The sequence below is a fragment of the Pempheris klunzingeri genome, chromosome 17, assembly GCF_042242105.1.
Source record: "Pempheris klunzingeri isolate RE-2024b chromosome 17, fPemKlu1.hap1, whole genome shotgun sequence".
Taxonomy (NCBI): domain Eukaryota; kingdom Metazoa; phylum Chordata; class Actinopteri; order Acropomatiformes; family Pempheridae; genus Pempheris; species Pempheris klunzingeri.
Window position 1 is genome coordinate 16,826,016 of NC_092028.1, and position 16,761 is coordinate 16,842,776.

The following is a 16,761-nucleotide window of genomic DNA, read 5'->3' on the forward strand; positions in this document are numbered from 1 at the left end:
AATCTTTACATGCATCATGCAAAAGACCAAAACTTTAGAAGAAAAACACTAATATTCTGACTCTATGCAAGCTAATTCCATTTTGAAAATATCAGACACTATAACACAGTGACATTTTAGGCCAAGTCACCAACCATCAGACAACCTTTCTATTTTTACCAACATTTTATATGGTGGAAATGTGTATTTATTGGTAACATGCTGATGTTTCATTAAATAGGGTGTAATGTTGCCTTACTGATGTTAACCACATAGTGTCAGGAGATATATAACAGGGTTATTGTCACCTGTAAAAATAATAAGAGAGAATAAGGAATATGTTTGATGTTTCCATTTTGTTGCTCTGTCAGATAGTTGTCAGTCACCCACCATTAATCTCTGCGATGTTTTTAAATGCTCTTTTATTTTTTACTCTCACTTTCCCTGACAGGGTAATTTCCTCTCCTTATAAACAGGATAGAAAGCGTTGCTCTGCAGGCCGAGTCACCTTTCACTCTGGCCTCACTTCCTGGCTTGAATGGAAACGCTATAACCTGTCTTGTGGAGTGATATGTATTGCTAAGGAAACGGGAAATGACAAAGCAAGGACATACGATTTAGTTATCTCCCAGTGAGCTATCAGTTAATGGTGCTGAGAGGAAATATTAAGTCTGTTAGGAGACGCAGTATAATACGTGTAACCGTACTATGTGGTGTTCATTTGTTGGGTGAGACTCGTGAGGGGAGGTGATCCATCAAAAAGGCAATGAAAGCAATCAACTAATTAGACACGGATCTCGGACCATAAATCCCAGCCTGGCCATATCCAATTGGTTACGGGTGTTTTTAATGACTTGTTTGACTGATTACTTTGGTCAGTTTGACATCAACCTACTAGAGTTTAATAGCCTTTAAACACCAGAGAAACCTTGTACACAGAGCTAATGATCTCAGTTAATAATGCCACCAGCCTAGCTCAGGTTTTGAGTTCCTAATAAAGACGGAGACGCTGCGGTCAGGGATCTGTCACCAGGCTCGGACACAGCCAGGAAAGCAGTCAGTGCTGGTGTGGAGGCCATTTTATCCACGCCGCGCAGGCTGGGGGTCAGCCACTCACCGTCATCAGGGGTCATCTGGGCGGTGGGGGTGTGGACCACGGTGCTTTGGGGGGTGGGGGAAACTACGTGGATGGACACATCAGAGTTGCCACGCTGGGTGCTTTCTGGAAGATCTGTCATGGTGGAGCCCACTGAAGACAAACAGGAGCTGCATCACTGATATGAACAGGTTTATTGCTGTTTATCATTTAGGTCATTCTGCCTACTGCACTCAGCTGAAGAATCCTCAGCCTGTTAAAAGATTAAACAGCTCACAGAATTGTCAGAGAGATCCTTAAATGTTTTACCAAAACATGCCCATGATGCTTTTTCGTATCATGTCTTAACTTTTATTTTGTACAATTTTTTGTTTCCTGCACAAATGTTGCAATGCTTTAACACACACATGTATGATTATATCATGAATGTCCTGGTTTGATGAGTAAATAAAGACCTAAAACAATTGCCTAATTAGTTTCTCAAAAATAGAACATTGGTGAGGTTTTGCTATAACTGTTTAATTTCTATTATAGTTTATTATAGTTTAATAAAGCCTGAACTGAAAAAAACAGTGAACCTGTTTAACCATGATTCAGCCAGTTACTGACACTTTCTCTGTGTCGCAGCTGCAAGGCTATTGTGGTGGCCTTTTGTTATCTGCCGGTAAAAGGCAGTGGCTTTGACATTATAGAAGTGGAGCTATGATGAATAGACTGCTATATTTGGCCATGTATAGCACAACGACAGCCACAGACAGTTTGTCAATGATGGCAGTGAGAGTCGTTTTACCTTATTTACGCACTAACGTTTGTAACTGCGTGTTTGAAAAGTGCTCATTACAATGTTCTACTCTTTTAGGTGCATCACTACCATCTGCACATCAACAGCTGCACCGATGCAGCTCCTTAGTACCTTTTTATCATTTAAAAATTAATTTCTGTGATCCAGATACCATGACCGATGCTATTCTTAATGTGCCATTTATAAACACTGAGTGAAGGATCTCTATAAGTAATGAGGACGATAACAAAACGCAGAATGCAACTTGTGCCAGACTAACTAATTAAATAAATCATTATGTAATTGTTTTATTACTTTTGAAAACGACTTGAATTATTATATGACACAAGGACTCTGACGTATTACTATTATATACTATTACTTAAGGAAGTGCTCTGCCAGGATAGCCAACTACTCTGTTTTAGCAGCACTTGCACTCACAGTGAACAACACAACATGTCAGGCTACAGTCAAGGACAGTCATGCGGTGATTCATGAGATGTTGAGAGCTGCACCTGTCCAGTGAGCCATGGCCTTTTGACCTCGACGTATAATTGTGTCCCTGCTCTCCGGGTTACTTTGCTCTTTCCCCTTTTGTTTTTCTCTCCACCTCTGACTAATTCTGATTTCAGACTGTGAAACGTGAAATGGCAGGAGAGGTATCGCATGCTGGTCTGCTCGGGTCAAATGAGATGAGTGCAGCTGTTGCTGGATCGACTTAAAGAGCGTGTATACAGTAAGGAGGGGGCTTCCCTAAATAATTTCTCTCCCTACGTTACCCTCTCTCTACCACAGCACCAAACATGGGTCATTTATCTGTCAACACTGGGGGGCAGGGCTGATTTCATTACATCCAAACAACAACAGGCAAAACCAACAAACAAACTGCAACTTCAGCATCAACCTCGTCCTCTCCCTCCCTCTCTGCCTCCAGCTCACACATTTCTGGTGTTCTCCCAGTCTCATCCATTTCACATTCTGTGGAAGAGGTCAGAAAATGGCTGCCGTCCAGGACAGTCTGGGCAGACTTTCTTGTACGCTCACACACTCCCCTACAAACACACACAAACACACACACACACATCCCCAGCCCCCCCTGCTATAGTGTCAGGTCAGCAGTAGTGGTGGAGTAGCAGTAGCAGCACAGTGTGGCCGTGGCACCCCAGCGGAGGAATGTTCGTCGGCCCGCCACGGCTGCCTTTGTTGTGTGGAATGTGTCACTGTGGAAGAAACGTGCGTCTATGACGGCGTCATTGTTAGCGAATGACAAAAAGAGATGCTACGAAGCACAGCTTTAGTGTGCAAGCTGGAGTGTGTGTGTTTGTCATCATCTTCATGCAGATTAATCTAAAGCGGCTACAATCAGCACCTTTGGATTGATGGATCACATGTTAGTGCTAGTAGTGGCAAACTCACAACTTTCTCACAACTCTGCACTTCCATTCACTTCTAGTTTTATAGCGTTTTTTCAGCTGGTTTTATGACCTGCAACTTGACTGTGTTGGTTCACTCTCACTGTTCTTATTAGCGTCATTTTGGTGGGCAGCTATTTTCAGCAAAAACACTCTAAAAATCCGGTGTACACTACCTGGTCAGCATCAACCAGCAAACACAGTAGATCATTTAGCCTCAGAGGAGCCAAACACGCCGTTCATGAGCTGGTGAAAAGCAACAGGGATCTAAAGGAGAGTGATTACTGGACAGGTGGAAACAGTCACGACTAAATAAATGCTAATGTGGTTCTGTGTCTGCTGGACGGCCAGTGTTATGTTTGCAGGTTGTTTCTACAGTATCAAAGTGGTCAAAAAGTCAGTAGCTGCAGGTTTGAGCACAGTCACCCTCACGCTGCAGTACATCCATACTGCCTGGTTAGGGGGCTGAGGGGGAATGACATCCCCTTTGTTAGCAAAATGACCAAAATGCATCTTGTTAGGGAAAATTCAGATGTTGCACCTTTTGCGCACAAATTCATTTTTTTCAATGGAGACATACGATAAGCTCCTATTGGGCTATGTAACCCCCCCCCCCTTTAAAAATTAAAAACAGATCACCTACTGGTTCAGTATTATAACTGACTCAGGTGGGTGGGTGTGTCCTGTGCAGTCAGCCTGTTGCAGCTGGATGGTTACAAACTATTGTGACAATATATTAAGTAAGAATAAGAGTTTACATGCTAGCAGCTCTATGACGCCAAACTGAGGCACAATGGTGCTTTGAGCTCAATGCTATTAATGCCATGGCACCATGCTAATAATGCTAATATGTATAATTTTGACCATGTCCATAATTTCCTTAGTTTAGCATGTTAGCATGCTAATGTTTGTACAGATATAACAGCTGAAGCTGAGGAGGACACCATTAGTTTTGCCAGTATTTGTTCAGAAATCAAAGCACTGACTTTGATATTGAAAGTTTGATCTGATGGTGGCACTAGATGCAAATCCTCACCATGGATCTAAAAAATTCCGTCTCAATCCATCCAACAGTTGCTGAATTATTTGAGTCTGGATCAAAGTGGTGGACAGACGGACTGACGTTGCAAAATTCAGCATTAAACCAATTTTTAATCCTATTTGTGTGTTTATTTTCTTCCTCTTTTACTAAAATCAATCCATTTCAAGTTAGCTTAACTTCACCACAGTCTTTTCATGCTTTTTGATGCAGTGTACTACTTTGTGTGTGTGTGTGTGTGTGTGTGTGTTCAAGGACAATGTTTTGTCACTCATTGAACTCCAATGCCAGTCAGTCACACTGGACATGGGCCTGCATTCTCAGCTGCTCTGCTCTGTCCTTCATATGTGCACACAGTACACACACACACACACACACACACACTCTCAAAGGCCACCCTTTAATCATTTTATACTTCTCTCTGTCTTCATCCCCCTCCCTCATCACTCTATATCTCCTCTCTGTCCTCACATGTATGCCCAGTCCCCATCCTCTCCTCTATCTCTCTGTCACACAAACACACCCTGAGCCCTGCAGACATTTTCTCTCTCTCTCCTTCACTTGCAATCTTCTCTCTCCTTCTCCCCACTCACCCCCCCGTCCCTTTCTCTGTCTCTGCCCTCATTCTCTCTCTGTGTCACTGCTCTCAAATCCTCATCTCTCAGCTTTAACTTCAAAGCCCTGTTGGAGTGAATACTGTATCTCTGCAGTCTATATGTGTGTGTGGTTGTGTGTGCCTGCGTGCATATTTTATATATGTGTTGGTGTCTTTGCATCGTATCCTGTTTGTGTGAATGATAACGTGTGCTGGCATCCTGCCTGTCTATCAGCAGCTGTTGTCGACCAAGGGAGAAAATTCAAGATCAATGGTATTATTCTGCCACCAAGCCTGAGGCCTGGCATTCAGTGATACCATGTGAATGTGTGTGTGTGTGTGTGTGTGTGTGTGTGTGTGTGTGTGTGTTCTCACCTCGGCTCTCTTGTCGGGACCAAAACTGCTCGACAGTTTTGGCAATGTCACGGCTCTCTCTCAGTTCTTTCTGCCACCGGCGCAGCTCCTGCACATCTGGGCGTACCCTGACCTATCACACGCACACACGCACACACACACACACACACACAGCACACACACAGCACACACACACACACACACACAGGACATGTGCGAAGGCAGCACATGCATAAATTCTCATCAGCAAACATCATCAATACGTTAATTAAGTTGCAAGCTGATCAGTGAGCTGCCAGTGACTGAAGTGGCCCAATTTAAAGTGTCCAGTGTGGTTTTTTGTTACTATATAATTTGGTTTCATTTACTCATGTGGTTTATGGTGGTTAAACAGTGGCTCATTTATTGTGAGACACCACAACCTCCTTACTTCATACTCTGCTATTATCAAGTTACATTTGTCCAGTTGATAATATTTATTCTCTAGCTTCATCACCTGTGTAAAATATTTGTGTGATAAATTGACAATGAATTTCTTTTTAATAACTTATTCTCAGTTTTATTTGTTTATTTCACTCTTTTTATGTGCCCAGATTTTATATAACTGTAACGCTGAAATGTGTTAATCTTAATTTTCCAATGTATGTAACTTATGTATAAATAACATTTAATATCATTTTATAGCTCTAACGTGCCGTAAGTACTGAATTTCAGCTTTAACTGTTGTATAATACAGTAATGCATGTGTCTCTCTGAGTGTATGTTGTGTAGAAGTTAATGATATAACAGACAGGAGCTGTTGTGTTGAATCTATGTCTGAAAGGTCTCTGGTGTTGTGCAGAGAAAAGCCGTAGTAATGAAGTGCATTAAGATATATGACTGAGTGTGTTTGTATATCTGGCTGCAGGCTGTTGGGTAAATGGGTCAAATTCTGCTGCAGATTCATGACAATAAGCCGTCTCTGATTCTCAGTCTGTAGTTAGCATGAGTTTATGCTTTAGTTCTTGGAGGAAACCCCTGTAGTTGTGTGTGTGTGTGTGTGGGCTGCTGGCTTTCCTGACAGATTACATAACAAACTTGCTGTTTTAAATGAATAGAAACCATCTTTGAATAGCTCCCTCTCTTTGTCCTTCTTTATCTCCTCCTCCTACAACCACTCCTCCCACTAACTCGGCCTCCCTCCGCTTCCTTTTCTACCTTTCTACCGCTCTCTCTTCTCCCTCAGTACTCTGGTGTGCCTCAGACACTGTATCTCACCCCAGCACCTTACTCTCTCCTCATTCTCCATATCAATGTTTCTTCCCTCTCCATCCACTTCTCTACTCTACATTCTCCCCCACCTCTCCAATCTTGTTTTCCTCTCACTCCTCCCTCTGCATTCGACCCCAACTTTCACCCGAGCGCCTGTGTGAATGGCTACAATGCCGTTGCTATTAGCTGTGGGTATGAAAGTGGGTCTGTTATATAAGCCTGGCGATGGTTTGAGGAATGGGTAAGACAAGCGGGCTCCCATAGTTCATTTACCGGGTGTCACAGTGCTGCAACAGCCCCTCTGCTGATGGGAGCAAACCATAGAAATGGAAATGAGGGGTGAGGGTCAGCAGGGGTGGGTGGGGGCTTTGGGGTCTGTTGTGTTTGCTCACCCTCGCTTGTGTGTGTCTGTGTGGCCATTTCTGCTCTGCGTCGCTTTGCAGTGGTGTCCTGCAGAAACCTTACACCTCCAATTCTCCCTCTGTTGCCGTCAGCTGTTACTAAATGATGGAAAGATTTGACGGCTGTCTGACCCCAGAGGCAATGTATTAAAATGTCTCGCACACTAAGACAAAATCAGAGTGTCGGTTCTTGGAAAGCTGGCTTTTTGAATATACATGCTTTGTGTAGTGTGTGTGTGTGCTAACAGGAGACAAAGAGCTGGGTTGAGTGTGTGTGCATGAGCGTTTTGAAGCCTGTCTGTGTGCATCAGCTCAGCTGATTAGTAAGGGTGCGGTATTGTTTTGACTGTGTGCATCCAGGACTGTGAATCTGTGTGCAGTGTGTGAGCGTATATACATTTAAACTTGATTTACAACACCAAATAATGTTCCTGTTCATCTATTCTTCCTGGTTTATATCATTAATGGCCGTTTGATTGTACAGTACCTTGTTGCTATAATCCTCAGTGTTACTGCACACATGACACATGAGTCTGTTTCAGTGTGCACATGAGTCAGTCCTCTAATACTGTGTGTATGCATGACGGCTGGGATTAGAGTGATTAGGAAAATTACTAAGACATTCCAAGGATGCATGCGTTCATATGCAATATTTGACAGACAACCACAAGCAAAGACACACATTGAAAATTGCACAAAATGGCAAAAAGAGAGACTCCATCCTCTTCCATCTCTCAAAGCTGACACCACCACCTGCACAAGCAGAACCCCCTCCACCCACCCGCGAACACAGACACGGCCGCAACCACACAGCGACACAAACTGCGCGCACCACGTCTTCGCACTTCAATCCCACTGCACAGCCTTTCAAGCAGCCTTCCTTTTTGTGCAAAGCTGCCTGTGAGACTGAGCTCCTCTCCCATTCTCACACTCTGCAGCAGCACAATGGCTTCTGTTTGGAGGAACTGGCTGCAGTCACATCACCAGCCCCGCTGACAGGCCGCATAAAGACACAGCCTGCTCTATCTGTGCCTCACACTCCATCCACCCACCGATCCATCATCATCTTTTTGTTGACCGTGCTTCCATTGTGGCTTTAACCAGCAGAGCGGCCTGTGATCTGATTCATACCTTTGTAGACCGCTGAGTGTGGACAGTAAGGGGTTACACTGTGTGTAAGAACACATTATTATTATTTTGATCTGAAACACTCTAATACAGATGAACGTGGATACCTCAGGACTACCTGAGCAGGCCTTTCACGCTATGACCAGTCCATCTTGTTCTGGGACGACGTGCCCCTACTGCCCTTCAGCAGGAGGGGGAGGGGGGTGAGAGAGGATGAACCAGAGTCACCGACTACTGGATGTCCTGAATGCCTGTGACATATTTTCTGCGTGAGTGTCACTGCACGTGGCCCGTCACCGACTTAACACTGGACCTGAATTTGAACCATTCATCTATCGCTGCCCTCGGATCATTCAGCTGGAATCACAGACCTAGTTCTGCTGTTGACTTTACAGCTCCCTGGGTGTGTGTGTGTGTGTGTGTGTGTGTGTGTGATTGTGTGTGAGATTCTTTCAAACATCTCTATTAGTTTATGTCAAATAGAATACACTCAGTATCCACAGTGTCCCACTTTTAGACAATAGCTGGGCCTGCTAACCCGAGAAGATTCTCCTCAGTCATGTCGAGGCTATGCACTAGATTATGCACTAGATTATGCACTGAAATGATCATTTAAACTGAATATTTTTTGTGCATAGTAACTTTCATAAACAAAGCTTTTACTTCAGTTTAACGAAAATCTCCGACTTGATAGACAAATCCAGTACCAGGTCAGAATAAAATGTATGCAGGAGCAGTTTTGACACATAAATGACAACGAAAATGAAAACCGCTTAAGATTTTAAAGCCATAGTTCAACATTTTCTGTGGAGAGTTGCATGAGTCTGTATAATAAATACGAAGCTATAGCCAACCTGGTTAGCTGGTTAGCTTAGCTTAGCACAAATACTGGAAAGAGGGGGAAACAGTTAGCCTGGCTCTGACCATAGGTAACAAAATCCTCCTACCAACATTGTTTAATGTTACAATTTGTTATTTTACGGGTTTATGTGGAAATTTCTTCCTGGCCAGGTTAGACAAGGCTATGCTGCAAAGGACAGCACTGTGCAGGAAAAGGCCAATCGCAGTGTGTGTGTGTGTGTGTGTGTGTGTGCTTAATAAATCTGCAGATAAAAACAGTACAAATGATTATGATAAAAGCCTGCGTCTCTGCTTGCCCACAAGCCCCTGATATTGGCGGCCTAATGTCTACACAGCAGCCACATCACTCTAAGTCAGCTGCCTCGACCTGAGAGAAGTCTCAGTGATCCGTGGAGTGCACGTGCGCATGTACATACGTGTGCATTACAGTAGCAGACATGGATGAATGGATTAGAGACGAGCCAAGGCACACAATCTAAAGACGATTATATAATATGTTTAGAGCTCTTTATAGTTATACGTGAGAGAAACAGGAGACAATCACATTGTCTGGGTCATAGATGTGAGTTGGGGTGTGCGTCTGTCTCTGTGTGTGTGTGTGTGTGTGTGTGTTCACTTTCTCCGCTGCTGCTCTTCTTCAGTCCTCAATATGTTTTGATGAAACACATTAATAATAGAGGGATTAAAACTGCAATCTGCAAAAAAGAAAAAAAATCCTCCTTCCCTGCTTCCTGGCCCTCAGTCTGTCTGTCTTTCTTACAAACACACACACACACATTCGCACAAATACATACGCACCCTCTGCAGTCAGCGCTGCGTCAGGCAGGTTATATAACAGCAGAGGGTGTAAGAGTGAGGGGGGAAAGAGGGGGTGAACAGGGTGAAGGGAACAGGGTATGCTGATATATGTAAAGGTTTGCATTCATTCTACATCAGGAAAATTATTGAAGCATTATCTCGATATCGATAGCTTACAGGTTTTAGTGGAGTATGAAACCACACAGAAAACTACTATTCATTCATCACTGCTATTGTGGTTTTCAACAGAAAAATCCCATAATCCTATTATACACTTATAAACCCTCAAACATATTTTCAAGTATTTATGAATGTCACACTAGGCAGGATTATGGTGAAATGTAGCTTGTTATTGCTCACTCAGATATTAAATCTGTGAAACATGATATCTCGATATGAGAGTTTCCTCAGGGTATATTTACAACGGGGGACAATCATCACGTGCTATTTGGAAAACACAAAGGGCACATACATATTCTCACGGCAGCAGACACACACAGACAAAATGATGTCTCACACACACATAAACTAAAGCAGTTTTACAGCTGAGTGTTTGTGCTGATGTCCCCGTCTCTGCTCTGCTGCCCACTGAGCTGTTAGCTGCGGTTTTTCTCGAGCCGAGCTAACAGCATCCATGAGACACCGCGATGACTGTGTGCCAACCCAAAATATCTCAACCATGTGTATCTTGAATAAGTCATGATCCTAAGAGGCCAGCCTTCAACTTCAGACCCCGATAGTGCTGCGTTCACAGCCCACCCCTGTGCTTCCAAGAGGCTCGGGCCTTCGCTTCTGTCTTTGCTCTTTGCTGCTACAGATGTGACCAAGGCTACATTTCCCTCAGTTTCACCCAATTCCTGATCCGAGGCCGCTCTGCAACACCATCATGCCTCTTTCCTCCCTTTAGTCATCCATTCATCCATCTTAAAATTGTTCTGAACATAGCCTGAGCTCCATCCTCCCAGATATATCCTCCCGCTAGTGACTCTCTGTCTCTTTCTGCCTCTAAATCCCGTGGGGTGCTGGGCTGCAGTGTTATCAGTGGCCTTACTGAACCTCTCTTAGTTCAGGGTAAACACAGTGAGGACTGACAGGCAGCTGGCTCACTGCTGCCACCTCATGTGAGCAGACACACGCCAAGTTTTGTTAAGTGTCTCCCCCTGCTGGTGCACAAGTAAACCTGGATGCACGCACACACAAACTCTACCAAGTACAAAGACATATTTTCTGATCGTTCAAACGGACTGTAATTGGACGTGACAGCACAGCTGGCATCTTTTGCTCTCAATGGTTTGTGCAGCAAGACTGAAGCTGGATCCTCCCACAAGCATGAAGAATTAAGAAACAAATAAAAAATAAATAAAAAGAGGTTCAAGTAAGACAAACAAAAACACGCTTGCATCCCTGCAGCATGTGAGAGTGTTTATTAGTAAGCGAGTGTGGAGAGAATGCTGGCGTTTGCCTCTGGTAGTGTCTGTTTATGTCTATTTATATCACAGTACAGAGCACTTCAGACCACAACGCCCACACAGGAAGGACTTAAAGCCTGGCATCACTGATGACATAATCAAGCTGCTGAATGAAATTGCAGTCCCTGTGGAAGAGGGGCTTTTCACTGGGATGGGATTATACAACAAGATCGCACTGTGGGCCGATGCACACGCAGGAGGGCGCCTATTGTAGCCCAACAGCCTCCCCACACACACACACACACACACACACACACACACACGTATTCAGTATACACACAGGCAGAAAGGCTCACTATAGCGTGTGGAGTAACTGCAGGGTTCTTTCACACTTCGCCACATTGTAACTTAAAAAAAACAATCTGAAAAGATAATCAGCCCAGTCCAGCATAGCTGGATGGCTTCGTAAACATTGTTAATCTGATATGCATCCAGCATTTTTGCATTTTCTTCCAGGCTTTTAATTTGAAATGTAATCTTTTTCTTAGATTTTCTTTCACCTCTGCGTGTCTGCCTGCATCCCTATACCTCGTCCTTTAATATGGTTTTGGTCACGTCCAGTCTGTACCTTGTATCCCCTCCAGAAAGCCTGGATGAGCAGAGCAGCCTGATAGTCACTCAGCAGCAGGAACAGAGGCGTGGGGGGCCTGGGACTGCAGATACAGAGAGGAAGAAAGAGAGAAAATGTGTGACAAGGGACAGAACACGAGGGCGTGTACAGCTCGTCTGTATAAAGAAGAGCGGCATGTTTCTGTGAAGAGTTTTTGCATAATTATTTAATGTACTTTATACACTGGAGAGAGGACAGGAACCTGGTAACCATGAAAGTGTATAAGTTTCACTTCTTGACAAACAATTAATTTGCAGGTAACGGCTGTGTGTGTGTGTATGTGTGTGTGTGTGTGTGTGTGTGTGACAGGAGACACTCACTGCAGACTGAGCCAGTTCTTTGCAAAGGGGATGTGATGGAAGCTCACTGGGTCCTGTCCTTGCCTGTGTGGGTTGTGGCTGAGGGGAAAAAGGATGAAGAAGGACACACACACAGTTTTCTAGTCACTGTATAATGTTTTTTGAGTGCTCTGTGTGTGTGTGTGTGTGTGTGTGTGTGTGTGTGTGTGTGTGTGTGTGGAGGACTCTTACTTGTAGAGCCACTCAGTTAGAAAGTCACACGGGTTAAACTTTGTTATCTTCCTCTGCAACACAAGAGGAAGTCGTCAGCATGACTCATACTCATCACCTGACTTGAAGTAACAACACAGCCATGTAAAAATACTCCATCACGAGTAAAACTGCACTTTAAACATTAAAACTCTAAATAACAGGTACTTATTTTGGTCAGTGTTGTGTTACTGTAGATCACATTGTTAGATTATTATTACTGTGAAAGCATTTTACTGCTGTGGTTATTTACTATTAATCTGAGCAATGTATCACATTATATGGTTTGCATGTAAAATACAAGTCATTTAATAACTACAGCTGTGAAATAAATGTGATGAAGTAAAAATTGTAATATTTCCTATCTGATTTGTAGTGGATAGATTTAAAGCTTACAGTATAAAGTAGCAGAAAATGGGAAGAAAAGTACCTAAAAACCAAACTTGAGTACACGGTACTCGAGTGTACATAGTAATGGTTTTACTGTCTCTCTTTGGTCCTTTTAACAGTACTGCCCTCCTGTAGATTGTTTATTAGTTAGACGTCTATCAGAAGAAGTTCGGACCTTGAAGCAGCCGTGTTTCTGGGCTTCTTTCAGCAAAGCCTCCAGTCCAGGCAGCAACACCGGAAACACTCTCCTCTCCAAAAATCGTGTGACGGGACCTGACGCAGACACACACATGAACAGTATAAAACATTTGTGCCCATATATGACAGAGGTATTTGCATACAGTTGCACCCTGCAGAGCAGAAGCCCATTCATCTTACTTTCAAGTGCTTGTGGAGGCGACGCAGCAGCTGCAGACAGGCGCCTCTGGGTTGAAGGATGAGGATTTCCTAACGCAGATCGGTCGGTCAGAGCCGGGAGGCAAAGGAGAGGGTCGAAGCCTCTCAGAGGATCACCATCACCCACAAACACCTGATGAAACCAATGCATGTGTGACGGCATCCAAACCTATCAGACCAATCAGGGGTGGCTGATGTCAATGATGAGCTGACCTTGGCTGCGGTGAGTCCATTATGAAGTGGGGAGTGTGTGCTGGCTCTGCACTGGGTGGGCTGGGTGCTCACTGAGCTGCCATCTGTCCACGCAGCAGTGGGAGGACTGGGCTGCTCAGCTTCAAACTCTCCAAAAACACATTCAAACAAATAAACAGCTGTTATTTGACGCCATTTCTAAAGCTACAGGAATTTGAAAAACAGTATATCATCACTTTACCTTCGCACACTTGCTGCCAAAGTGACTCACCAATTATCTTCTCCATTATTCCGGCTGTTACCTCCTGTGGTTGCTAGGGACTCGCTGGTTGCCAAGGAAGTAGTCATGCAGGAGCAGACTGAGCAGCAGTCGAGCAGATTTAACAAATAAATGGACAAAGATGATCAAACACAAAAGGTATAACCGAAATCCACCTCTTTTAACCATAGTGTAACGTTATTGGTAGCACAGTGTGGGCTAAAACTTACCTGAACAGTGTAGTTCATGCTAAACAAACGCACGGACTGGTTTTGTCCAACAGCCTACTGCTTCCGGGTTGTGTGTATGCGTGCGGCCCACTAACTAAGAGCCCTTGTTTTTATGAACAATAAACAAGGTCGTGTCTTTGTCCCTTAAACTATTCTAAAAATAGAAAATATTCTCCTTTCGGCTGTTTTCACGGTGGGACAATTTTTTAATTCAGTTGTTCCTGCATTTGGCCGCTAGAGGGCAGCAGATAACCTGTTTAAGACTGTTTAATGTCAACACAAGCACTTTCTATTGGAAACTGAAATAAATTAATTTAATTAAAATAAATAAATACTGAAATAAATAGACAGAAGACCCAATCGATACTCAAAGAAAAAAAAATATTTGTATATATAAATATATAATATATAATATAAATATAAATATAATATAATAATATATGATTTTACATTTGTCTCACTAAACTCTTGGGGAAAAGCATGATAATTTTTAGGCATTTCTAAAATAGTTGAACCCAAAAGGTCCTTTTCTTTAGTCTCTAGTAAATATGATTCTTTAATTAAAGTCTATGAATGTAAATGAGTAACCATGATCCTTTCTGATTAACCCTATTAAAACCTTCAAAGGAATGCGCAGACTAAAATGGTGTCATGTACTTAATTTATTGGTTGAGACCTTTTACAGTCGGGGTGTTTGGTTTAATGGACAGGGATCTCCTGCTACCATAGCAAACACCATCATCTAAGATAAAATTGTGAAAATTAAATTAATTGTATTTTTAGGGATTCTTGCTTCATATGACTTGTCCTCTTGTACTTTAGTGTCTTTGAGTTGAGATGTAATAACATTCCTGATGTGTTCTATATCTATATATCTGATCTAATGTCGGATCTGTCGTAGTTGGTTTGTCAAGAATCAACTAAAAAAAACAATGTTTCTATTTAAAAAGCATTTTTCTTCAGAAAAATATAAAGCTGCTGGTAAAGAGAACATGATAATCTCAGTCTTAATCCATGATTATGTTATTCAGAGAGGTTCTTCAAAATTAAAGTCTTTATTGGAATATATTCCAAAGCAGTTAAGTCATCTCATGACTGAACAAAAATAGCCATTTATCTTAAAAAAAAGTCCCAAGATGGTTCCAAAATGCACTGAACAGCTTTTGACAAAATATACATTGCATTAACTCATATCTTGCAGTCACTAATTGACTTGTTAATAAATAAGATTGTGAACAAAACATTTTTTATATATATACATTTTAGACCTCCCCATCATTTGCAACCAAAATTGATAACCCCCCCCCCCCCCCCCCCCCACACCCTCCTCCCATTTTTTTAAACAAATTGTGAAGACCTGTGCCACAAACATCTCTAATAAGTTGTTGCAGTGCATCCTCTGACATCAATAACCATCAAAAAACAAAACAAAAAAGGAAAAACACAATGTAGAAATGGTAGTAATACAATACCAATAATGATAACAACAGGATGATTCTTTAAAAAGCAACACTGATAAAAGCAGATATTATAAAGGACCAACTATCAACAATGAAATATACAGATTACATTCCTTCGGGGTTTCAGAAGAGAGGGAGCCCATGTGAGGAGGACGTTTATTACTGAGCTAGAGGGAGACACACAGAATCCCCTCCTGATAGAAGCAGAAAGGAAAAATAAAATATCACACTCTTGTCTACAGGAGTAGTTATATCCTTTAGTTTAATTTGAGATCCAGGCACGGGCCTCGCGCTCATGTAAATCCACGCTGCATGGAAGAGTTATGGTTCGGGGAAAGTCACATGCTAGAATGAATCCTGGAGTCCGTCCATATGCGTATTCTGTTTAATGTACATAAAGAGGCTCCCAGTACTCTGAACACGTAGAGCTCCGGTCAGTGGTTATATGGTGTTGCTGTGAAGTTGAAGGGTGACTTGCATCGAGTCTCCATTTGAGAAAACATTCAGAGCCTGTCCATAGGCAGCGTGTCCAGTTCCAAAAGAAAAAGAAAAATCTTTGTTAGGGTTAAGTGTAGTGAATCTTTCATGTCCAGTGTACACCCACTGTGATGTGGTCCAGTCCTGCAGGCTGCCCTGACAGCTCACTTAAAGTCATTGCAGAGAGTGACATATGCCTGGACGGCGTCACAGGCAAAGGTGCAGTGGCTTTGATCCTGAAAACAACACACTTAAATACAGATGATTAGGAGTGGAAACTAAATCAGACTGAGATGCAGTGCGTGAGGAAATGGTGGAGATGAGTCTGTAACCCCCTCATTTCAAGCGTCCATGTTGAAGTGGAAGGTGCCAAGAGGGGGGTGGATTTGTCCGCTTCCGCCCTCATGGGCTGATTCAGTGCAAGAGACGTTTTATGGAAAGGGGACTGGGAGTTTTAGCTTCGTCCGTGGTTCTACTCTTCTTCTGCGATCATTGACCATGCAGACCTCCCTGTGATTCACTCAATATAAAAAAAAGCACATGTTCATGATTCAGTCTGGCCACATTCCTTTAACAATCCACAACCTCTGACTTCCTCGTGTCTTTCATACAAAAAACGTCCGCAAAGTATTGCCGAGTCCCCTCCGTTTTTTAAAGGTTGGTGAGAGCTATGTACAGATAGGGTGATATGTCGTATACGAGCGTGTGTTGTAGTGGTTGGTTCACTGAGGCCGAGGTTCTCCGTGGACTCTGAAGCGGTACATGCAGGTGTATTCTGGGTGACCCCAGTTCGACAGCACCCGCACCTCGATGATCTGGAAGGTCTTGTCGTTCTTCTCCTGAAAGAGAAGAGGGGAAACATTCAGGGGTTCTGACTTTCATCTGACTTTTATCCTCTGATTTACAGACGTCCCCTTTCACAAGTCTACGGAAGTTTATGGAAAAAAGTCTTTTTTGGCCCAATGGCGTCTCGTCACGTGTATTTACACCATTTGGCCATTATGTCAAAACGGCCTCACAGCCTGTCGCACTTCC

At 43.0% G+C, this 16,761-nt stretch overlaps 2 protein-coding genes across 5 annotated transcripts in view; both read right to left on the reverse strand.

The window, feature by feature from the left end:
• Positions 1 to 950: 950 nt before the first annotated feature.
• Positions 951 to 13,648, reverse strand: iqck (IQ motif containing K). Its single transcript, XM_070847464.1, is given in 10 exon segments — positions 951 to 1,228; positions 5,278 to 5,389; positions 11,733 to 11,817; positions 12,095 to 12,172; positions 12,305 to 12,357; positions 12,888 to 12,985; positions 13,091 to 13,241; positions 13,322 to 13,449; positions 13,542 to 13,590; positions 13,592 to 13,648. Coding segments are annotated over 10 exon segments (1,089 nt in total).
• An 804-nt stretch (positions 13,649 to 14,452) lies between these two features.
• sun1b (Sad1 and UNC84 domain containing 1b) overlaps positions 14,453 to 16,761 on the reverse strand; it is a 28,166-nt gene continuing 25,857 nt past the window's right edge. For all 4 annotated transcript variants that reach the window (XM_070847529.1, XM_070847528.1, XM_070847526.1 and 1 more), the window contains one exon: positions 14,453 to 16,565. In XM_070847529.1, the coding sequence (XP_070703630.1) occupies positions 16,449 to 16,565 (117 nt within the window). In that variant the 3' untranslated portion in view covers positions 14,453 to 16,448. The remainder of the gene's footprint in view (positions 16,566 to 16,761) is intronic.